At 37.8% G+C, this 25,275-nt stretch overlaps 1 protein-coding gene across 1 annotated transcript; it reads right to left on the bottom strand.

Annotated features, from left to right (window-relative positions):
- Positions 1 to 814: 814 nt before the first annotated feature.
- On the bottom strand, positions 815 to 25,071 carry LOC132321898 (exportin-2-like). Its single transcript, XM_059835276.1, has 25 exons — positions 25,067 to 25,071; positions 22,093 to 22,188; positions 21,616 to 21,758; positions 18,928 to 19,029; positions 18,327 to 18,472; positions 17,919 to 18,009; positions 17,540 to 17,647; positions 16,526 to 16,618; positions 15,039 to 15,206; positions 14,644 to 14,773; positions 13,860 to 13,925; positions 11,802 to 12,004; positions 10,336 to 10,420; positions 9,511 to 9,572; positions 8,596 to 8,732; positions 8,330 to 8,433; positions 7,653 to 7,750; positions 6,603 to 6,753; positions 5,875 to 6,083; positions 5,061 to 5,158; positions 4,767 to 4,852; positions 3,553 to 3,634; positions 2,967 to 3,113; positions 1,905 to 2,136; positions 815 to 1,212 (listed from the first exon to the last, which is right to left on the bottom strand). Exons 2-25 carry the CDS (start codon positions 22,175 to 22,177, stop codon positions 1,123 to 1,125), a joined length of 2,916 nt encoding a protein of 971 aa, XP_059691259.1. The 5' UTR covers positions 22,178 to 22,188; positions 25,067 to 25,071; the 3' UTR covers positions 815 to 1,122.
- Positions 25,072 to 25,275: the final 204 nt, after the last annotated feature.

The following is a 25,275-nucleotide window of genomic DNA, read 5'->3' as shown; positions in this document are numbered from 1 at the left end:
GCAGAATTTGTGTGGACAACTAAAAAAATCTGTCATGTATGGCATTGCTTAATATCACATAAATCTGAGACTTCACTCTTATTCAGGAGTTTTTCAGTCTCTGTAACTAGATTTATTTATAACCCTGCAGTACCAGTGCTCTAAAAGCCTATGGTCTAGTAGTTTGGTGCTGAGGCCGTCTGAGAACACCGTAAGACTCAGACATTTAACTAGTCACTTAAACAGCCGTAACTACAAGGTAAACTGATGCACTTCGAATTCAAGGCTACCAAACCTAATCAGTATATTTATGAGGAAACAGGGAGAACATCCGAGATAAGTTTAACTCTAAGACCACTGCCTCAGTTTTAATACATCACTAAAAACCCACCTGGAGACCGATACCCGCTCTAAGAGGGTATATTACTTGCTTTCACTGCACTACACTGACATGTTTTGTTCAAAGAGTGTCTTGTTCAAAGGGTGCAGCTGTTCATGAATATCAGGAGTGATAATAGCTTTGGATCTTCTGCCAAAGTTTTAGATTTGCTCTGTATGATCCTACAATGTATTTAAACTATTACTTAAGATAAAGAAAAATCCTCACAGTCCCACTATTTTATATTCTATCCTAAGTTTAAAACATCATTTTTTAAACCAACTACATTCTTCTAAAACAGTAAGCGCACAGTGACAGGCATTTTAAACAAGTACTTCTTATTTATTCACAATTTAGATAAAGTTTAAGGAAAGACAAAAGAAATACAATGGACAACATCAAAATGAAAAGGAATTTTAGTGACCAAAGTGAGTTTCTACAGCCCGTGCTCTCCATACATTTCAAAATGTTATCCAGACACTGCAGATGCAGATTTCAAATAAATCCCATAACAAACCGCTATGACTATTCCCTTTGAAATTAAACTGGGAATGGAAGTTAGCCACCTTTTATCTATGAGTACACAAACCACCAAATTCTTTCAGTTTCTGCTTAAAGCCACATTTATCTTTTACAAGATGGATTCTGCAATACATTTTCAAGTAGCATTTTTCATTTTGTCTGAGCTCTGCTATAAAAAAAGTCAGTGTCAACCTTCTGTATAACAAAACAGCTTTTGATCTTGCTTGTGGAATATACGCAATTCAGAGCAGTGTCACACTTGCAGCTTGGAGGTATCCTTGGAGATACTGCAACGCTTCTGCATTCAGACTAGTACTCAGCATTGAAGGAACCTTAAAACATACGATAGAGCAGAAGTGTCAATGTGTGCATACATTAAACTGCTGCTATATCCTGTTAATCACTGTGTCAACACATGGTACAGAGTCAAGCGACATCCTGAGAGCAGCAGTTTTTCAGTGTGAAAGCAGTTGCTGAAATTACAATTCCTGATGCTGACAGTTTTACGTACTACTTATCTGAATCAAACATGAAAGAAGGGTAGAGAAAAACTTCAGTTATTAAAGCAGATATATGGATGCAGGAAACATCAGATCTCTCAGGCAATCTTTACTTACCAAAATCTTGAACAAAATAAAGACATTATGGGTTAAAACAGTTAACTGTAAACTTGTTTAAATCCAACATGAGTTGCTTGAAATTTCCTGAGTACATACAATTGAACTGTATACAAGTATTAGTTATATACCTACAAATAGATAAATTTTAATTTAAGAAATGGCATATTTAAGCTTATTGCTAAATTAAGTAATGTGAAAATACAGCCTTTCTAAGGTTATTAGGGATAAAGCCTTACAAAAGCTATATTCCACTAAAGAATAAAAGAGAACAACACCTTGCATTCTGGTTATGACATCCTTCATTTTGCTGATTATCAAACATTAGCAAAAGAGACCCATTACGAAAAAAAAATTTCTTCTCTGTAGAATTTAGCATTAGCATGCCACGTATGAAAGTCACCTACCCTGCCTGGGCATGCTGTAGACAGTTTGTGGAGAGACTGTGCCAGATGGATTCTAGGATTGTTCACCATTTGACCTACAGGATCATGTTCTTTTTTCCCAGCAAAGGCTAGCTGAGAGAATGCAGTCTGATATCCTGGAGTATCTTCTATGTCAATGAAGTGTTCTTCATCAGGGATAGTGTCATCCTCAGGCAGTTCAAAGAGGCCAATGAGGGCCTGCAGCAAAGGAATCCTATATGTAAAGAGCGGAGGATAAAATTGAAGTGCTTAAAGATACGTTAGGACACGCTGTATTGTACAAGAACGTTCAAATTACTTGGAACCCTTTACAATTTAGCCCTTGCAGGTACTTGCTTAGCTACTGAAATTATAAGTGCCCAATCTAAGCTGGACTTGAAGAATTGTAGATCTGTGTATTTTACAGGCATAATGTAGGTGCTCATATTAAAAGCATAAACAATGTATTTATTTTTTTATCCGGTCAAATTTTCATGAAACATACCTAAGAAAAGCCATTCTTTCCCAGATTACACCTTTTCTCTAAGTACATTAAAAGAAGTTCTAGTTCAGGGATCCAGTTATTATCATTAAATTCAGGCTACCTGACACCTTGACTGCTAGACTGGCTTACAATCTTCCCAGATAGCTTTCCCCAAAATTCCACTGTCAAGCTAAGATCTTACAGTCTCTCTGGCAGGTTATAAGTATGCTCAGATCTCCTGACTAGTAGAACAGTTGTAAGTCAAAACTGGGCCTAGCTTTTCAGAAAGAATACAAGCTAAAAGTAAGTAGTGTATTTTCTTAAATGCAGTCCTAGCTAGCCCAATCAGTGCTATCTCCACCACAAAAATCTCAAACCACTTCTGGCATCTGCTTTGAAAACACAGTTTTATTTGTTGGGAAAAGGAAGTGGTATGAAAAGCCTGAAACTCAGCCTCATAACAATAGCAGGCCTGAAGAAATCACAACGGAGTTTATTTGAAGAATACATTTCGATGATAGCTCACATTTTCAAAAATCAAATAGCCTCACTAACAGAACTTGAAGAAGTGTTCTACATACCACAGCTTGGTGTATTCAGTGTCCATCATAGGAGGACATTCTGTTAATATTTTTGTAATGCCAACAGCACAGATTTTCTTTTCAACTTGTCCAGATACTTTCTGGATTTCAGGAATTATAATTTTCTCCAAAACCATTCCAAACATCCTGTTATGACATTAAAAGAAAAAGTATTAGAAAGCCTTATCAGCCTTACAGTGACAAAAGAAAATCAGAAACAATATGAAGCACTAGGAAAAAGAGAAAAACAGATAATCTGTTAAGATGCTGCCCTGTTGCGGTGGATGCCTGGTAGAAATTTGAGCATACACACTTTTCACAAAGGGAAAAAGAATAAAAACATCACTCTCTTCTTTTTACGACCTGCTTAGGAGATTAATATCTTGAACTATCAATGATGAACTATGGGCAGCAAATCAGAAAAATTGCTAGACAAATAAATCAACCACATTAGAAGAAACACTTGGCTAGTCAGAGTAGAGACAAATGCAGTTTGCAATTTTAGCTGAAGGAGACAACTATTTCCTACTTTAAGAGACAAAAATTACATAGCAGTCTTAAATAATAATAAAAAAATCATACTAACTTTGGCTGTATGCTGTCAAATATTTCCTGCAGCGCTAATGCCCCATATTTTATGCAGTACAAGTTAATGAAGACTAGGAAACCTGTAACAAGAAAAAAGTCAAATTAAAGCTATTATTTTGTTCACGTTGAGTCTTAGAGTCAGCAGCAAAATACATTCTAACAAGTTTTTCAAGGGGATAGAAATGACAATCTTTATAAATGTTCAGTTTTAGTGAAGTACATTAACTTGCTACACCTTGAAGTTTGCCTAAAAACTACTGATCCTTTCGCGTACCACAACACACTAAAACATGGCAGTAAGACAAAGAAGACAAGATTCAGTCCTTTTTCTCCTTACAGCAGTTATGAAGCATTAGACAAGCCATTTGCAAGTTTTTCAGATCAAGGACCAAAAGAACTCTTGAATGCTTTTAGCCGAAAACTTCATGCAATGCAGTTTTTCAGATCACTTGTGAATGCCTTTGCATGACCTTTGTACCAGAGCACAGATGCAATGCATTAAAAGCGACACTTAAATTTTGTTTGTGGAAGACCATTATAAGCAATCCTAGCATTCTTGCTCCTATCAGGTGGCATTAAACAGATTTTATAGGATTAAGTAATAGACATTGCATAATTCACAAATTATGTGATAGTATCATTAAAATAATTTAATCAGTACAACAATAATATTCCTGTTACAACAGGAATAACCAGAATATGTATTTCTATAATTTGTCACAACTTTGCTAGTTTAGCATAAAACCTGACCAATAACGTACGTCATATTAAGGCAGAATGACACAAATGCATAGAGTATTTAACAGCAATAACACACAACTATATGTAACAAAAGGAAGTGCGGTCAGTATTACTGTGTTGTGTGAGAGTGAAAGTTTGCTGGTATTAGTTGAAGATTAAATGGAGACACTTTCAGATAATTAATGATATCACACAGAGTAAGAAAGTAAGAGGAATACACAAGTCTCTTCTCTTATTTTAGTTCCATTCCTTCAGTTTTCATGAAATAAGTGTCACCTGCTGTGGCAAGTGCCCTATATGCCACCCTTGATTACACAAATAATTTGAAGCAAGTCACTGATGTTAAGAGTCACTAGTATTCCTTCATCCACATAATCACAGGACATGATAGGATACTTATTCAGTACAGCTGCATGTTCTAAATTGTTGGCACTACCAGTGCTGAAGCTTTTCATACAGCAAGGAACTTACTTTTAATAAATTTTGTTGTTTTGGAATTTTGAAGTCTTTGGAATAGTAGAATAAAGATCTGTTTCCTGTACTGGTCAACTGACTCACTGGAAATTTAAAAGAATAGATATTCAATTCATACTAGGATTTTACTAATGTCACTTCACAGAAAACATGGATAGAATTGTTCAAATCTACTTTATTGATAAATGTGACAGTTTTCAGTTGTTAAACATTAACTATGAAGTGTACAAACATACCAAATATTAAAGTCTACAGAAATCAGTTTTGAATGTAATTTTAATTCATACTCACGGAGGCATATGCTCTATAATACTGTTTAGAAGATAGAATCCTTGATGGTCATTAGCTTTAGAGGCAATCAACTTCTGGAACACACCTAACAATCCAGGCTGTAAGCAAAGCAAAAATAAAACTCTATACAACAGTTCTTTGTATGTGACCTACCAGAAAGTTGGCTCTTACCATTTAAGACATACACCAAGGCAAAAGCTTTCATAACCTACACCAGGATTCTGTTTCTGCAGTTAAGAACAAGGAAGACAGATTTCTGTTGGGATCAAGTGATGTTCTTTTGAGCATTAAGATTAACCTTGATCAAATGAACACCGAAGCCAGTTTGAACACGCATGTCTGCTTCATCAATGGCATTGTCTAATCAAGTCTGACTATAGCAGATCATGCAACAGAAGTATGCAGAATAAATCTCCCACTGCATTCACTAATCCTCATATATCCCAACATTTTGGCTCCTCCTCAACCACTCTTCTCAAGACTGTTCTGAGAGTTTTCCTGATCCACAGTGTTCAACACAGGGCAAATGAGACAGGAAAATTGCAGAAACTTACCTGCTTGCAAAAAATAAATGCAGGAATTTTACACCTTAATTGACAAAAGCATGACAGTCCATCCACATAGTGGAAAAGCATCCAAAAAGCCTGCATTCATAGAATTTTTTGTCTTTCTACGTAAGCACCATTAATTTAAAGTACAAGCATAAATTCTGCACAGATCCAGCTATTCACTAAAGGAAAAAGTTCCTCATAATTTTTAATCTTAAATCAACATGTCTAGAGACATACACTGTGACTAAATCAATCCAACTTACAATTTTGTCAGCAGCAGCACTTGCTATTGTATTGGCACCCCGCTCTAAATAAGCCTGCAGGAGTCGGACCAAAGGAGGAATGTTTCCTGAACTTTCCCATAATACTGGCTGAAGTAGATGAGGAAACAATGCCATATAGGATGACGGGATTTCATTTTTATGCATTTCTAGAAGTAGGGACATCACTTGAAACACATATGGAATGAACTCTGGAAAAGAAATGATGACATTTACAAATTCAGCAAATATGGCCACTGTCAGTTCCTAGGAACCACATATCTATTGATTGAACCTACAATTCTATGATATTAACACAAAGATTCCAACAAATCAAACCTTGGAGAAATGTACCACTTCCCAAATTTCATTATTCCAAAAATTTGCAAGCATTGTATATATACAATTTTTATTTCCTCTATTTGTTTATGTTTCAGAACATGGAAAACAAGCTACTAGAAACAAGGCAATATAATTAAGAAGAATAATAAGAGGCTTTGGAGTACTGATTGTTAGACATTTTAAAAGTACAGTTTGTTTTAAAAGTAAGTTAATACAGTTGATGTGCCCTAGGGATCAACCCAGACGCTTCCTAGAAGTGTTTATTAGGACTGTGAACATGCTGCGTTCTCACTTGAATTTCCTGTGTTGCAGAAAAACTGCCGTGAGGCAAATCATAGCAACCAATTATAGTAGAGAGAGAGCACAAGCACTTACTGATTTTAATTTACCTTGCACATCATTCTGTAGTATCTCAGTGAACACCATAAACAAAGCCTCTTCAAAGCTTCCAACTGCATCAGGGTTTGCTTTGCATGTTATCCTTATTGACAAGCATATTGATTCAAACATGTAATGGTTAAAGTGAGGTTTGCTTGGATTCTAAAAACAAGTTATAAACAGATAAATCAACCCAAACTTGCAGCCAACTCACTTATTTAGCAAAATATATTTTTTATTTCAGCTGAAGTCTAAAGTAGCAACTGGGAATAAGGATACTTATGACTTACTTATTAATATGCTAATGAAATTAATTCCATAGATAAAAGCAAACATAAAAACCTTTAAAGCATAAAGGAGGGGTGGTTTTATAAATATTTTAAAGACAACAAGTGCTTTTCAGAAGCTCTACATAAACTAGCAAGCAGTTAAAGTATCACAAAACAAAAACTGGAAAAAAAATTTGTTTTCAATCCTGTAAGCATCTAGACAATTCTTTACTGAACACTTCTTATCCTCTGCCGCTAGGTTTAAACTATACATAGTAGGAGCTTTTTGGATAGTTGATGAAGATATTCTAAGGCATTCCCTAATGTCAATGTTCAATAATATTAGCCCATCCTGAACAAAAAACTAAGAGACTTTTACCCACCAAAAGCAGGAGTGCAATTTATTTAATTTAATCCCATATTTCAGTGCCTAAATTTAGTATTAGCCTCAGAAGCTTCATGGACAAAGAATAAAGGAGTTGTGAGAACAGATTACTTTAATGGTGGCCTCTGCACAAGCAAACATTTATACTAGAACAAACTAGTATTACAAAAAGATTTCATATGCTGTTTCCAAATTTCAGATGAGAGCAGGGGAGAATGATTTGAAAGTATGTCCTAAAAGGAAGACAGTACTTCACTGGAAGGCTGTTTTAACTTATTTTGGTCAGAAAATACTGAACAATTTACAGTATTCTAACAGAACACAACAACAAGGTATACATAAAACTTTAGAAAGACAGCTCTAAAAGGTAAAAAGCGAACATTTGCTCAGATAGCCTGTTTCTTTACCTTACTGACAGCCAGCAGTTTCTGTGTAAGCTGTGTGGTGACAGAAGGGATGTATGGAATTATGGATTCCTGTAGCAGAGAAAAACTCCTCATGATGGCTGCAAATAAATGGAAAGTATTATCTTCTGGAGACAAACATACACTTCTGTCAACCATCATATGCCTAAATCCTTTACCTTTTACTATTAAATTGGATCCCAAGGAATTATGTACGGTAAGAAAGAGCACCTGCTGCAAGAGCAATCAATCTATAATCATGACAAAGGATAAAGCAAAGCCTCATTATCCCCATTCTATAGACGGAGCACAGAAGATTAAGCAACTTTGCAAAGACCATAATTTGTCTTGGGCAAGTCTCAAACCTTGGCATACTGTTAGCCATAACCCACTCAGATCTCCTACGGACAGTGTTCAGGTAGCTGCCTTGACTACAAAGACTACCATTTGAGAAATAATTTGTCACCACACCATTATGTTTAGTGTTTCTCTTTGGTACCATGAATTTAGTCAAAGATGACTTAATACAGCCTGGTAAATAACTGCAGGCTGTGCATACCTCTTAGCATATTTACATAAAATAGGTTTTTAATATAAAAATTTCAGTAGCCGGTAACTATAAGCCTTTACCCCAAATTAACAAAGTTACTCTTATATTGCAGAACTCATAAAGCATTTACCTTTCATAATGTATTCATTTTCAGATGAGCCAGGAAGCGTCAGTGCTTTAAAAAGGTTTGTTAATAGCACTTCTACAAATGGTGCCATTTCTGCAGCTGTAATGCTGTTAAGTAAAACACAGCTCTTCAATGATGAAGCATATTCACAAACTTCAGCATTTTACAGTATTGTAACACTAAGAAATAAAAGATCCCCTACAGATATTTCTCATCCTTAATGGACAAAACCTATGTAGCAATGAACTTATTTCTGCTTGAAAACTTACAGGGTACTATTATTTGTCCCCCTCATGGTAAACAGTCTTTCAAGAGCATGGGCTGCGTAAGTATGGACCACAATACTTTCTGCTTGAAGATGACTGATTAAGAGAGGAATAGATACCAACAGTTGTTCTTTAGGTACCTACAAAAATATAGCAACAAATGATACATATGTTACATAAAAATACAGATGGTTCAACACTAGAGCATAACCACTCTGAGCTCATCAGCTACAAACTGAAAGCTCATCAGCAACAAACTTGGCAGAGGAAGAAATCTTAGAAGGCTCCTCCAGTCGCTAAATCACACCTTGACAACCAAGAGGTACCTACTTCTGTCATCACCTGTATGCTTCGCCCTAACATCAATGTTACATTTGATTGTCAGTTAGTGCATATATTCCTAATGTATATGTTTTTTTCCATTTTACTTTGTCTTAATGGGCAATTAAAAAAATATCAAGCTTTAAAAAAAAGCCACAGATATTTCCTAAGAGATGAATAAAGGTAATCTAAAGTTTAGAAATACTACTCAATATATTTTCTTACTGCACCTCACAAATCAGAAAAGGTAAAGGACAAAGTTGCTGTACTCTCTTTAACAACTACTGCAATGATACGAGCAATCAAGTATATTTAGACTAACATTCACTTGAAAAAGTCTGAGTGTGTCACAGAACTAAGTGTGCTAAGATGTTCAGTGCTCCCACAGCATATGGATAGCATATAGACTACATGGTAATTGGATATTTATAACAACATCATTTACTTTCAAAACTAAAAATTCAGCATGAAGTGTTATATACGACTATCAAACACCTGTTGAGTTAACATATGGCCAAGTAAGATAAATTAGGCTTGGCAAGTATAAAGTAACAAACTACAGTATGTTTTTACCATAAGAGTAAAAGAAAAACTTACTTGGTTTCTAAAAATCATGATATATTTGATACCATCTGCTTTTAACACAGGGAATTCATTCACTGCAATAGAAAAATATGTGAATTTTGTTGATGCTTTTCATATAAATGTGATTACTGAACATATACTATATATAGAAGTGACATTAAACCATGATTTTTCCCCTCAACAATAATACACACAATGTTTTCTACGTTGCTTAGTTTCTGCATTTCTATATAGGCACTGTCAGACAGAATATCAGTTTTAGGTACAAATCACTCCCCAGTACCACAAAGTGTACAGTCCAACTCTTTCACATGAAATTTCCCCTTCTGGCTCCAATTTTAACAGCCTCCAATTACACATTCTGAGACAACCCACTACGTTCTAAATATCTTAAGATAATTGCTGAAGCATAAAATAAGTTATGTGGCTGAAATCTAGACATCCGTAATCTCATCAATATGGGCTGACACAGGCTACAACCTAGCCTTCAGTATTTTAACTTCTCAGGGATTTGTATAGCATAGAAGTTTGCCATAAGGTCTCAAATACAGAAATCAAATTACTTTGATTCAACAAGTTTAAGCATGTAGCTGATAGCAACCATGTGTGTACATGCTCTGATCTTGCAGATAGAATGTGCTAATCCACCTTTGTTTAAAAGCTCATTCACTGCCAGCCAAACAAATTTGAATTACTTCCCATGTGCCAGGTGTTAACAGTCTTCTATCTCAGAGATTATGCTGATATATGAGTGCTTGAGCCTTAAGAAACAGTGGTTACTGTCAAGATTGTAAATATATCACAAAAAATGCCATATAAAAATTAACATTAACTTACCACTAGCAGACTTTAAGTCAGGTTGAATGTGATTCACAAAGAATTCTGTCAGATTAACAAGTTCATTGGCTTGTGTTATGCCATGCTAGAAAAACAAAAAACAAACCAACCCTGGTTTTAGATGTTGACATTCAGCTAGTTTTCTTACGCATTTTTTATGTGCTTTTAATGAAAGGAATCTAAAGCATGCATGCACATGATGACATTGTTGAAACTGCATCTTTAGCAGAGAGCCATCCAATTTCTTTTTCTTAATGTTTTTAGTCTCTAGGTTTCAGCTGTAGCACTATCAAGGTTCAAAGTTACCAGCTCTGAGTTTAGGAATAATAGCACGTAACACAGTAATAATCAACAAAAATTTTAGATAGAAAATATCAGCATCTTACTAACTTGATACTTTTTTCTGATAGGCCTCTTAAAAAGGAGAAGTTTAGGACTCAAACTCCAATTCTGAATTAGAACAGCAAAATAATGACTACTTAGTTTTCTCTTATAAAAAATGCAACTAATTTTTAAAACAGGATTTTCAGATGGGTATTTATCAATCAAGTGTTCTAAGGGATGTTATCCCATCTTTGCCACCAAATAGCACAGGAAAAAAAAAGATGTACAACTTAGCAGTTTTCTAATGGCTAGAAAACTCTGGTTCACATTATGCATCACTATTATTAGCAATTGCTGTGCCACAGTATACAACTAGAATTTCAGGAAAAGACTGAGAACCTTCGGCAAAATTGCATAAAGGTGCTGTACAACATGTTTTACTGTGTTTGCCTCAAATCTGTCTTGTAAAGACACTGAGATTTGAACTGTATTAACATTTGAAATATTTATTAGTATATTAAAATCTGTTCTGTAGGACACCCGATACAATGCTACTGTTTCCAAATACAGTTTAGCTCAGGTGTGTCTTTTCAATGTAGCCAGCCTATTAGTTGCTTTCTCCCAAACAAGTAATGAGATCCATGTCCAGCCATCTTTAGCATTCACATGCTATTTCCAAATCATAAACACTCAGGTAACAGGAAACATTGGGAAATACAATGACAAGAACGGTAAGAGTCACTTAGATTCCTTCTAGTCTGCTTAACGCTTCTGATTGTCTTCTGTAAAGCCAAATTTGGCCTTCCATGGCTTACAAACTCTGGCTCAGTACCATTTAAAAGCTCAGAGGTTCTAGACCCACTTTTATTTCTTTGTATGGCTGCTTCACACATGCTACTAAGGCCTGCCAAATGGTCACACGTGGCTGTTGACTTTGCCCAATCTATTTGAAGATCAGATACCACCAAATTACCAACCGTGATAGGGTTATGTAATGGACAACTTTTAACCTCATCAACGCTAAACTACTACAAATACAGTTACTCCCATTCTGAAGCAGCATGAAATGAACTGCATCGATCTTTATATAAACTATAATATTAGAATGCGTATGGATTAAAATGAATAGAATGTAAAAGTACCTTCTGTGTTTGAGCTTTGGATGCCAAAGACGTAACAAGGTAAATAGCTGCATCTTTGTGCTTCCAGTTAACAGATGGATTCTTTGCATATTCTTGCAGCACAGAATTAACATATCCAGAAAAAATCCCTGTCACAGGCCCTTCAAAAAATTTGCACAAGCCTCTGACTAGATCACAAGCTGCTCTGCGCCTGGTGTCAATATCTGCATGAGAACCAAAGATTCTTTGGATATGAGAAAGTATACAGCTTTTCATATTAATAAACATAGTAATAAACGTACTAATGAATACAGCTTCTCAAGTTGCAGCCACACCTTATGTTAATTATTGCAATCCTCCACACCGATGTGCAAGAACACATTTAAGTCTTTTACTTACTCTCATAATATCGACTATTTGTACAACCAAAAGAGGAATAGACACCTAGCAATACTGCATACATACTCACAGATTTTTTTGCCCTCTAAAGAAAGTTTCAGTAAGCATGGAGGGGGAGGCTTTTTACTATGTTGACAATTATGCACCCAAATCTGGCTGGGATGGAGTTAATTTTCTTCATAGCAGCCCATATGGTGCTGTGTTTTGTACTGGCGACTAAAACTGTTGGTAACACCCCAGTGTTTTGGCTGTTGCTGAAGAGTGCTTGCACAGTGTCAAGGCTTTCTCTTTTTTCTTCCCAGCAAGTAGGCTGGGGGTGGGGGAGAAGTTGGGAGGGGACACAACCTGGATAGCTGATCCAAACTGACCAAAGGGATATTCCATGCCATGTAATGTCATGCTTGGCAATAAAAACAGAGGGGAGAGGGTTTTTTGGGAAGGTAGCCATTGCTCAGGGACAGGCTGGGCATCAGTGTACTTGTGGGAGGTGGTGAGTCATTGATGACTTCCCCCCCCCCCCCCCCTTTTTTTTTCCTTCCTCTTTCTTTCACTTAAACTGTCTTTATCCCTATCCATGAGTCTTCTCACTTTTACTCTTCCTCATCCCATTGCAGCAGGGTAGGGAGCAACCAAGCTGCTGTGTGGTGTTTAGCTGCTGGCCCACCACACCGAATCAGTACGAAAAAAAAATTCTGTAAAAATTCCTTGTTACAAGAAAGGGAAAAAAAAAGTCAGCTGGCCTTTAATACAATATACTAACAGAAGTGACAGAAGGAAAATAAAGCAAGTCAATTTAAATGCAATAGAGTACATTTCTAAAGTAATCTCTGAAGAACACAAATACTTCTTGCCTCAATTCTCTTAAAAGAGAAGTAGCTAACAAATAAAAGCTTCACAAATACCTAAAATGCAGCCATGGATAAGAATGATAAAAAGTTTGCTTGAAAAATGTTCAAAAACATTTTCCTCCAATTTTTGTCCTCCACTGCAAGCATACTGTAATTTCTTAAATCTATTATGAAGTGTCATTAATCTGAAAGTGTCAGTCAATAAACTGCTAACAGCACAGAACAGCATATACAGAATTGTCATACAGATCTAGATTTGGTTCATTTGTGCTCTGAGCTGGCTGAAGACCAGACAGCTACAATCAGAAAATCAAGCAGCTCTGTTAGCACAGCACTGTGTTTTCAGGATGGTTACTGTATTGGTTTGAACACAGTGCCAGCATACAAGGGCTGGCTGGTGTCCAGCTGGCTTGATCACAGATTTGTATGCAACGCCGGTCAGAATTTCAGTTTAAACATGATAGACTACTAAATACAGGCACAGTCTCTCCATGTTATTTAAAACTCTACACATAGGAACTAAATACACAAGTGTGGCCACTATTCAGCATTGACTTACAGGCTATATTTGCTGAAATGAGAATGTGTGCAGTGCAGGAGACATACCAATCCAATTAAGGAAAAAACCCTACAAAAACATTGTTCAAAACAAAAAGAGACTGTGATGGGCACATCATGACAGTAAACTTGATCAAAAACCAGATAAAATCTCTTGGGGGAGGAAAAACCTTCCCAATTTAAAAAATAAGTTATAAAAGCTTCAGTAAATTGCTTCAGCTCTTTAGAGCTATATTTAGAGACCAAGTATTCTTAGCATAAATCTGTGGATTACCAGATCCTTCCAAATCCCTTCTTATATATTCTTCCGAATTATCTTCAAATGCTTCTTCATCAGCCGCTGAAAATATAAAATCCATAGAAGTTTAAATACTGAGGTCTCTGGTTTTTATGGTTAAAAAGTTGTATTATTATCAACTTGCTATTTTTTCCAAGTACTTTTCTATAACATTAATAAAAATTAATCAGAAATATCCAGCCAGACTAGCCTGTTTAGCTTGCTGCTGCCCCACAAATTAGTCTTTCATATTCATGAGCTGATGTATTCCTGATTTTAAAAAAAGAAAGAAAAAAAAGATAGGACATGTTCCACTCTAAGTGTATTTAAAGAGGCTTCCAGAGTCATAGACTTAAGAGAGAGAAGCTTATTATCACTGCAATACATCTTCACTGCATTTTAGATACTAGGATCAATATGAGCCCATGAAAGCTCGGAGAAATAGACATTACAGTTTAGTAGGCCTGATATCCATGCGTATTTAGACTCCTTGAATTATTCCGATATTCACTTTAAGCATGGGAAGTTATTGGTAGCACATGAACTAGACTTCCTATACTTCTCAATTTGAGATCCCAGTAAGACAGAAAAATTATTAGATATATTAATACAATTCTACAAAGCCCACAGGACAGCAATCTCTTCCGGGAACTTGGTTTTGAATCTAGTACTAAAGTACACAAGAGGTAATCCTCAATTCTCAGTCCTGCAAAGCCACATATCATTATAATTACAGTTAGATTTTATTGTGTCTTTGAAAACTTAAGTCTCAAAAAGTTACCTCTAAACTCCATATTGGGAACAATAACCTTTTCACAAATGCTTGTCAATGTATTCTGGTCTTCAAACAGATGCTTGTAATGTGGTCTCTCACAAACTGAGGCCAGAAACTGGACTGCACTACTAACCAGCTAGAACAACATAAACAGAACACATACAGTTTTAGCATGACTGTCCAATTTATAATTCATTATTAAACTTGACAAGATCAGTTTATAACAACTTACCAAGTCATATTTCACTTCCTGGCCTGTTGTGACTAACAGATTCCAGATTGCTGTTACAAAGCGTGGCAGGTAGGGCTGGAATTCTTCATCATATTTTTGAGCATATAAAGCAGCATTATCGCAAATTTGTGATTTCAAGACTTGACAAGATCAGTTTATAACAACTTACCAAGTCATATTTCACTTCCTGGCCTGTTGTGACTAACAGATTCCAGATTGCTGTTACAAAGCGTGGCAGGTAGGGCTGGAATTCTTCATCATATTTTTGAGCATATAAAGCAGCATTATCGCAAATTTGTGATTTCAAGAGCTCCAGTAATCCGGCTTCCTCTTCATCCTCACATAAAACAAAACTAAGAACTTAAACATCCAAACTTCAACACTACTTAAATATTAAAAGTATCAGCATATTTGAAGGAAATAGTTACACTATTAATTTACCATGTTCTAAACAGAAAGAAATCCCTCTCACGTCCCTAGAATTACTGTATTTTGCTGATTTGTACTGGAACTGCACTGCAAGTTATAAATCATACCTACATTTCAAATTAAAGCACCATGCACTTTAAATCATTTCGATCTGACAAAGTTTGACATGAAGTTAATTTACAAATGTCATAGGAAAAAGACAAGACAAGGTGTTGAAAAAAATATGCTTAGAAGACCTCATATCTTGCTACTTTAAATCGGGATAGTTGTAAAAGTAGTTCCCTCCCCTTCCCCATACCAGCACAGATGCTTGGGAAGCCACAAAGCAAAGTGAATTGGGAAATTAAGCTGGAATTAAAAACAAAACAGAAAAACAACAACCAAAAACCACCACCCAGTTCCATCTCCGCCACCCCCCCCCAGTCCCCACCTTTCAGTTTTAACGCATATCACTTCCTGACTCAGTTCAGCACACAGCTGCATGAATGTCTGTGCTGGGCTACGGCCCACAGACACAAGAGAAGAGAAAAGAACAGCAAAGCTTCTTTTAGCAGCAGCGTTAGCCTAAAACAACTGTGAAACTATAGCACAGGATACAGTTCATATGCCTCCCTATGTATTGTAAAGAAATTTATATAGTTGCTTTGGCTCCATCATGCGGCAAACTATTGTACTGTATCCGGAAGACAGCATTTAAAACGCAGAAAGCATGCACAAAATTGATTTGAGCTTTGATGACTTGGTGTTATTTTTCACCTGTGAAACTACGAATTCTTATAATTAGACAAAGACAGCAAATGCTAAACTAAAGCACTTAGGGATGTCATGCCTTCTATGTTCAACTGGTTTAAGTTCTTTAAGATACCCTGTTTTCTAAAACATAGTGCGTGAACTAGCTGAAAGGTATAGAAAACCCGAGCACTGTGATTCTAATGATCAGGTTACTTCAGCAGATGTCCTCGAAAGAATCTACTCATTGGTGATTATCTGTAATTTGTTTTCTGTGCACAGCTGGGTATACCCGTATCTGAGATACAACTTCAAGAACCGGACATCAAATTTCTTAGACCATGGGGCAACTTCTCTTAAACCCCATTTCCTTACAGTCATTCTATTCCTTTGTTTACCCAACAAAGGAAACATTGCATTGTTCAGAGTTAGACCTAAGTTCTCAATCAACTCTCTCCACTACACAGAGGCAAACCAGGAGATTTACACAGTACTCACATCAGTCTGCAAAAGTTTATTATCTAAAGTTAAAAGACTATGAAAATTTGTCATCCACGTTTCCATGTTATCTTCAAAAAACTCGGGAAGATCCTGTGAAGGAAAAGCATAAATCTACATTTTAATTTCTGACTGCACTGTTTAGATAACATACCTACATCGTAAGTAGTATGTATCCACCTTATAATCTACTGAGGGACAACAAAGTATGGAAAACAATCTTCAAAATGAAACACTACCCCCTCTTCCTCCCCAGTGAAAACCCTCCAGACAGAGGCTTTGGAATACACTATTTCCAAATAAACTAGTTACTTACACTCTATACAGCCTACAGTTTTATAAAGAAGGAATCTTATTGCTTCTTACCCTCAGAGCAAGAGAGCACATGCCTCCCTTTTAACTCCAGCTTGCTCTTTTGCCCAATATGGAGTAACAGCCCAAGCAATCAAGGCATGATCATCACACTTCACAGACTTCTGTTCATGTTGAGACACTAAATACATGTCGCCTCAGTATCTTTTTACCATTTTTCATATAGTGCATTAATTTAATCATGTTAGAAATCTAGATCTGATTTCAAAACTAAAAACCCCACACTGCTACCAGAATAACTTGCTACCATAGTGCTATAGAACTACTAGTTTTGACTGACTTTTATCTACATGACTGAGTTAATGTCAGCACAGACATATTTATAAAGGAGCACGGTGAGTACAAACTCAGGCATTTGACTCGTGTCTTTCACAGCTCATACTCAGACAGCTACCCATACAATACCTCCTTGCTATGACAAGAGCTTAGACTCCCTTGAACTGTTGCTTAGATAGGGCCAAGCTAACATGTTAATTAACCCCATCCTTACTGTGCCTTTACTCCAGCATTGATGCAGACTGTCAACTTTTATTTTTGCAATAAAGCATGGCCTTAAAGGCTGCCTCAAATGAATCCTATAAATAAAAGCATAATAGCTTTGTGAGATCAAAGTGAAACTATTAGAAGAACAAGGAGATTCACCTGAAAATTTAAACTGTAGAACAGCTTCGCAATTAGAATGAGAGAAGAAAAGAGAACCTTCAAAGCACTAGCATCATTTGCATGTGTGCTGCAAAGTTCAATAGTTGCCTAGAAAAAGACAGAAGATTCAGTCAAGTAACACACACACAAACCGCATTAACAAGAGGTATTGAAAAGTGTCATGTAACTTTTTTTTAAACCAGAAAATACAGTTCCTTTTCCTCCCCTTATCGATCCTGTCAGGTCTCACTTCATTACTTTAGTTTGAATCTCATTAACAGTTTCAAAGCAACTATTCTTAAGTTTTTGTTTTGCAGGCATTCACAACAAGCAATTCAGAATGCTAAGCTTGTTTTCGAAATGATTAGAAAAGAAATACCTTAAAGAGATTGGTCAAGGGCAAAGCAAAGGCATCAAGGACAAGTTTGATCTCTGTCCATAATTCATTTGACTTAAATTCATGGCGGTACCTGCCAAGTGAAAGAGAAATACATGAAAAATAGAATACAGTCTTCACATTTATTACCAAATTAACTTGCATACAATTATTTTTTGTGCTGAACCTTGAAACAAATACTGTCAAGTAAACAAGAACTAAACGACCTGGTTCAATACCATGCAAGGTGTACAATTTGACAACCACTTAAATTCTTATTAAAAAGTCAGTAAGCATAAGTAGGAACCACAACTGCAGACTTTGTAAATCTAAAAAATTAAGTCTAACAGTAAAAATTTCGAGTTGAACAGAAATTTACAATCCATATACTAAGTCCCTTATTTCCAATACCTTTTAAATAAAGAGTGAGCAGTGCGAAGGACGCCATTAATGACATGAAAATCTCCACTTTGAAAGCGATTCACCATTTCTGTCAGTAAGTCTGGCCATTTCTGAGGAAAGTCTTCCCGACCAATAATACTAATAGCATCACTTAACTGGAAAGGAAACATAACCATTACATGATATAATAGCAGGCTCCTCATTACAAAAACCACAGTAGTCATGACAGATATTGCAAATATTTAAAGAAAAATGCTTATTATTCTTGTCAGATTAAAAAAAATCCTTGGGTTAAATATCTACTAGTTTTCACCACAAATAAATGAATCTCACTTTAAATCCAACGTATAAATAAGTCTCACTTTCTGGAAGTACTATATTTAACTGCCTAATGCTAGAACTTAGCTATAACATTATACAGTAATTGCCTTTTAAAAAATAGAAATTAAAATTAAAGTAGGCAAAAGTAGCTGTGACAATATATTCCAAGCTACTTGGATTGGGATGGCCTCCTTGGTAAAGAAACTGACTCTGCCAATAACCAGAGCCTCTAGACACACTTAAGATACTCCAGAAATCTCATGGACATAACCAGGAATTGACATATTACCTGCTTTTGAATTTGTTCTGGGCTGCTAAGCATCAAGGGCACTATGTTGGCTTTAATGGCTATCCTGTCTGATTCACATATTTTGTTCGGTTCATCCTCAACCTAAGATTAAAACAATAGTTAAGTCATGGGCATATCAGTATACTCTAGGCAACAAGTGAATATCAGCATTTCAGAAACCAATCGCTTATGCTGGTTTACAGTTAAAGAAACTAAGAAGATCCGTTAAAGATATTGCCTACAATGAATCTGTAACAGTAGTACCTGAAAAAAGCTGAAAGAAATTACATCTTTCTGTAAAACCTTGAACTAGTTTTCTCCTTCTCGAATGGTGAATTTTCAAACCAGCAATTCAGCCATAATAAGGGTGGATGCATATGCCAATAACATATCTAAGTTTAATCAATAGTCTCCTCTTCCACCACACCAAACCACATCTCTGCCCTCACTTCCGCCAACCTCAAAGGTTTACTTTGTGCAAGCTGCCTCAAGCCATACTTTCTAGAAACTACATGAAAATGGGTGCAGGTTACACCAGCAAAACCATAAGACTGAATTTAAGAGTTATCTAATCAGTTCAAAGTATCAATCAGTTCAAGGTCCAGTCAGTCAATAGTGCCAAGTGGTAGTAAATTACAAAATTTCTACTAAACAAATAAAATAATAAAGAGGCTTGTCACCAACCAGTGACAGCAGTGATAGTCACACTATCTGTGATGACAGCACCGAAGTCAGAAACCTAGAAATTATCCAGCAATTAAAAGAGGTAGCCACCTCCAGAGATTCATTCAATGATCTTAAGATGCTTAAACCAGGTGGCACTACCACCCTCCTCTTTACCTCCCTTTCACCATCCTCCCATAAACGTAAAAGAAAGTTTAGTAATTTCAAAATTTCAAGAGTTATGTTTAGCTATGAACAAGCAGTTACAAAAATAAGCACAAAGAACTTGCTTTTCCACTTCTATCACATTGCACTGAATCAGAAGAATGTACAGAATCACTATATATACACATGAAAAACCACAAAAAGGTGGTGACCTTTAAAACCTGAGCTTTATAAGTTTATATGATGTGAAAGGCAGCAATAACTGTACTAGGCAAGCTCCAAGTAGGGAGGCAGGGCTCACTGCTATGCATTTAGATAGATGAGGACAAAGATGGTGGAGAGATCAGCAACAACAAATCCTTCTATGGAGTTATTTTTGAGATTTTTTCAAAGAAACGAGACCTTTTTACAAGATGTGAGAGGCAGCACATAGGTTAGTATTCTGTAGATACTTCAAAAATTAATTAAAAAAAAGCAAACCCTTCCGTCTCTCCAGAAGGGCCCTGTATATCTAGCTCTCCAGGCTCTACCAAATCGAAGTCCTTGAGTAGGCAAAACCCTCTTACTTCCACTGAGCTTTGTATCAGTCAAGTCCAAGGCTGGTAAATTAAACCATGTGATCTAGGTAAGCTAGCCTTAGGGCTGTATTTTCTGTTGATACAGCTGCTCTTGAAATGAAAGCTCCAATTTTGGGCAAAACAATGTGCTTGAAGCCACACAGCAATCGTAACAGTCCTCTGGATGCACTTACTGCATAGCATCTCCACCTACTCCAAAACAAAATCTCATGCTGAATTACCTCCACAATCCATAAAAAGGAAGACACTTACAAATTTTTCCATAACAGAACATTATTTCTACTTACAATATACTATAGATAAAGATGCAATTTGCGAGAAATGACAGAGAATACAATATTACAGAAACAAAGTTCTAGAAATTTCATGCCAGACTGAATGCACTGATCTTACCAAACATAACAGATCTAGAACTGCTATAGCTTCTTAATATTAGTATGGGGGGGAGGGGAGAAATAAAATGCAAATTTGTAAATAGGTACCAGCTAAGATGCAATGATGAAATACTTACCAGTTTCCCTGTAGTAAAGCAACATCATACATTTGATATTTTTCAGATACAAACAGTGCTTTCAGCGAGACAAAAGTGTAAACAGTATCAATTAAAACCTCTCATTGGTGAAGGAGTTGAGCTCTCAAATGTAATACTTTCTACCATAAATTAAAATTTATGAATGCTGAAAGCCCTGAATCAAAAATGTTTCTGACCTCTTCAAAACAAAGGATAAAACACAATTAAACAAGAATATTTCTATCTGATGTCTGCAAATACTTCCAAGTGTTAAACTGGTAAGGCCACTAAAATAAACTGTCCCACACTGTTCTATGCCCCAGAAGCATTTACATGAAAGAGAAGCGAGTATCATCACTTTCAGCTGCAGTGCTGGCTTGAAATGTTTCTAACATGATGACAATAGATGCAGGCCAAATTGGCCAGCTCGTGTGTATAGATACTTCACCATCATTTCAGTTTAAGTAATATTACTGTCAGTTAAATGAGCTTTATATATTTCGCTTCTGCAAAATGTGCATATAATATTAGAGAAAACTATTTGTTCATCATTTTATCACCCAGCTCTAGTGCTTTTTAAGGAAATGGACTCCAATGGTCCAGGTTTTAGTCCCTCACCAGTAAATTATGCCTTGTGTTTGTTCTCCGAATGATCTACTTTCTTTCACAGAGTACAGACATACACACATTCTCCAATATTACTGTAGAATATCTTATTGTACCTTAAAAGGATCATTAACTCTTAGCACAACTACGCACTAGGATACCTACAATTCTCCAGTTCCTTTTAATATAATTCTTGAACGTTACAGATGCACAAACTTTGATGACATTTTCCTGTGATTTCTCCAGCAGTGTTAAGAGTAACAACGGATAATTCTGGCTTCCTTCAACTGACTCAAGAAACTTTTCCGCTGTAAGAGAATATACTAAGGTTAGCAAAAGCTGAACTGATTTTTCTAATGGGAGTCTTATGATTCCTCAAGTATCTATTTTATTGTGAACGGCAGCACTGTTTTAAATAACAACAATTAAAAAAAAATCAGGAATACAGGAAAATAACATTACAAAAAGCAAACAAAATAAATTGATATTTATATCCATCCTTCATTAGGTTTTTGTTTTAAAAGGTCACTGAGAACTTCTGCAAAGAGGTTATTGCATAAACATCCACTGAAGTTTGCTATACACAGACAGAAGAGCCAAAAAGAAACTAAGCTTTTTTGGTCACTCATGAGAATCACTTACCAGGACGCCTTATGGCAGGATCTGGATCTAGTGTTTTCTTTAGATACTCAGTTAAAGTCTGTAAATTGGCATCACTCAGCTCCATTTTGGCAGAACCTAAAACCCACAAGTAGTTTTGTTATAAATACAGATCAGAAAATCTATCCTATAAGCTACACATATATAAAAAGAGATTCCACAGAAGACACACAGCTCTTTTTGACTATACCTCATAAAGCATGGTCCTATCTTATAGGTCTCACACAATAAAACAACAGCTAGTGTGCACCAAGCACAAAACAGAAAACATTCCATTTCTTCAACTACGTGCAACTGTTACTGTCTAGTTTATTGAAACTAAACGCCTAAAACCGGATCACTCATCCAGCAAACCATGAACTAGGTACAGCCAAAAGATGATCTCTTGCCCTTTCAGGACAACAGGAGTTTGTTTTTGCTTTTGAGAACATCTGTCAGCCCCAGAAACATTTTCCTAATTGAAAAAGCTGAATACTCTTGTCCTACATAATTGTAAATAGAACAATTCAAAGTGTATTGGAGAGTCAAGGCTCGTTTAAAAATAAATACTCATTATCAAAGAAAACTCTCAACAGAAAATTAGTTTTTCATAAAGAGACAAAAGACTGTGCAAAGCCAGAGGGTTCGTCCACCCTGTAAAATTAACTTAGATTAGGGTGGGAGTTAATTTAAACTGCAATACTTATTACAGAATAACTCTGTGCAATAAGTCTAAATCACTCCTCTCTAGTAATCCTCCCACATGCATTCTCATGTTTACCACAGTGCTATATTAACTTCATAGCTTTGATTGGAATAATTAAAATTACAGTAACACTAAAACAGCAACAAGACATGCTTTAGTGGACATGTTGTTGCTCAGGGTATCATCATCAATTCTGCCCATCTTTCTTACTACAGAAGTAATGAGGAAGCAAAGACTTCCATTTTTTCTCTGGAGTTTCTAATTAGTAATACATACTGAAATTACTCTGTCCCACTTTGGATTTGTTTTATGTTGAGTATCAGTGCAATATAGTTTCTGTTTAAGCACGCTTGCAAAGGCAGTGAGTTTTAATGTAAGTAAAAAGTAAAATTTTTACTTTAACTATGGCATCTATATCATTAAAAGATTAATTGAGATACCAACATATTTTGCAAGAAATAAAAATCCACTTAAAGAGTCCTGCCTCCCATGTTTCACCCCCCTTCCCTTTTGGGGGTTTACTTGTCTCTAGTCTTGTTCACCAATTCACATCAACCAAGAAAATCCCAATAAAGTGCAGCATAAACAAACAGCACAACTAATAGCTGGCTCATCTGTTCTACAAAATGGCCTCACACATCATTACTATGATGTTGCAACCGATATTTAAATTCTTCATAATTAAAAAAATGTAAGTTATCTGCTCCAGGGAAGTTTGTAAGGCTGAGGTGCAAACCCATGCAGAAATCATTTATGAAGGCTAAACTTGACTCAAGCGGGAAACCAAACTGAAAGAGGAGATTGACAATCCTGAATGGCCTTTTACAAATACCTCACATACGTATGTAATGTAGGGGCCCATAGAGAAAATATATACCTCAAGCTGACTGTGAGTTTACTTCGAAGGCCAAACGTGAAGATTTGAATCCATTACTCAATCCCTTACACAAAAGGATAAATATTTTCACCTGCTCACTGTTTACTCTTATTTCCTTCCCTTCCTCCAGCTGTTTTTTTGTTGTTTTCCACTATAAAAAAAATAGTGGTACTTGCTAGAGTGATATGATGCTTTTTGCTATGTTGCGACATATGCCTCCTGAAAATTAGAATATTTTCAGACCACCTCTCCAGAAGAAAGCCCGTAAAATGTGCTTAACTCATTAACTACTTTAGTTAAATTAATGACAGACCACTTATGGAAAAAAAAAAAATCCCAAAGCATCTGTCCTCCGAGTCTTACACCATGAAGAACTTCAGAGAACTCTGTTCCTGCGTTCACTCACCACAGCACTTACAAACACCATCTACGCGCCTAAGGATGTTTATGGTCTGGACTTTATGGGAAAGATTATCTTCACACCAAACTGCTGCGGAGGATCTTTACACTCACTTTCCACTTCACCAAACCGCGGGGGTCGGGAGACAAGCACCCACCGGCCACGGGAGCAGGAGCGAGGACCCACCACGCCCCCCGACAGCCCACTCACGCCGTTTCCCTGCGGACCAAAAGGCGAGGCCACCCGTGACGCGGGGCGGCCGCCCGGGAGCCCTTCAGCAGGGACGGGGAGAGGAGCCCTCCAGGCCCGGCCACGGCCCGGCCACCAGCGGGGCTGTCTCTGCTCTTGCTACCGCGGCGGTGGCCCAGCCCCCTCCCACCGCCTCGACCCAGCACAGGCCGGCGCTTCCCCGGTCCCATCCCCGCCGCGTGCCCGGCCTGGAGCCGCCGGGCGGTTTATCCGAGGGACGGGGACGCTCCGTCCCGCCCGCCGCCGCCAGACTGCCCTCCCCCGCAGCGGCGCTCTCGCTGCCTCATGCGGCGGCGGCCCGGCTCGGCCGCGGCCCCCGCAAGGCGGGCCCAGCGGCAGGCCTGCTTGCCCGCCCCCGCCGGGCCGGGCCAGGGGCAGCGCGGGCTGGCGGCCGCGGCGGGGGAGCCCCGAACAGCACCGACCGCCCTCAGACTAACTTGCTCCCCTCCCCCTCCCCCTCCCCCTCCCCCTCCCCGCCACCTCCAGACTGGCAGCAGCGGAAGCCAACGAGGGGAGCACACTGCTCAGCCCCAGAGGCCGCGGGCCAATCGCGAGCTACGAGAGGCGGGCCGAAGCACCCCAGCAGGGCGATCTGCGCCTCTCGCTGCGCCGCGGGCCCAGCGCTCGGGCCCAGCGCTCGAGCCCAGCGCGGAGCGCAGCGGCAGCCGGCTACGGGCCATGCGGGCCGCCGGGCTGTGGGGCCGCCCCATCGCCAGCATCGCCGCCCGGCGCGGCCCAGCCTCACCTGGCGACTCCCCCCGGCGGTAGCGCCAGCAACGGCGGCTCCGAGCGCTCCGGCTGCGCTTCACATTCAAACCGCGGTGCGAGGGCGCGGCGGCGGCACCGTGACCGCATCACGCAGGGCGGTGACACCGTTCGGCCGCCAGGCCAATCAGCGGCCTCTCCTTGCCCGACGCGCTCCGCTGCGAGCCAATCCTTGCCGCGCTTCCCAGG

This window comes from Gavia stellata, unplaced genomic scaffold (assembly GCF_030936135.1).
Source record: "Gavia stellata isolate bGavSte3 unplaced genomic scaffold, bGavSte3.hap2 HAP2_SCAFFOLD_83, whole genome shotgun sequence".
Taxonomy (NCBI): Eukaryota; Metazoa; Chordata; class Aves; order Gaviiformes; family Gaviidae; genus Gavia; species Gavia stellata.
This window is presented reverse-complemented; position numbering and strand designations above follow the sequence as displayed.

What these genes read in the sequence shown, in the direction of transcription:
- LOC132321898 (XM_059835276.1), bottom strand. Translation starts at nt 22,177, where the DNA reads ATGGAGCTGAGTGATGCCAATTTACAGACTTTAACTGAGTATCTAAAG. An exon ending in TTAAAAGGAACTGGAGAATT is followed by an intron (nt 19,030 to 21,615) that starts GTAGGTATCCTA and finishes TTTTAATCTTAG; the next exon opens with GTTGAGGATGAACCGAACAA. An exon ending in CCTTGACCAATCTCTTTAAG is followed by an intron (nt 17,648 to 17,918) that starts GTATTTCTTTTC and finishes GTCTTTTTCTAG; the next exon opens with GCAACTATTGAACTTTGCAG.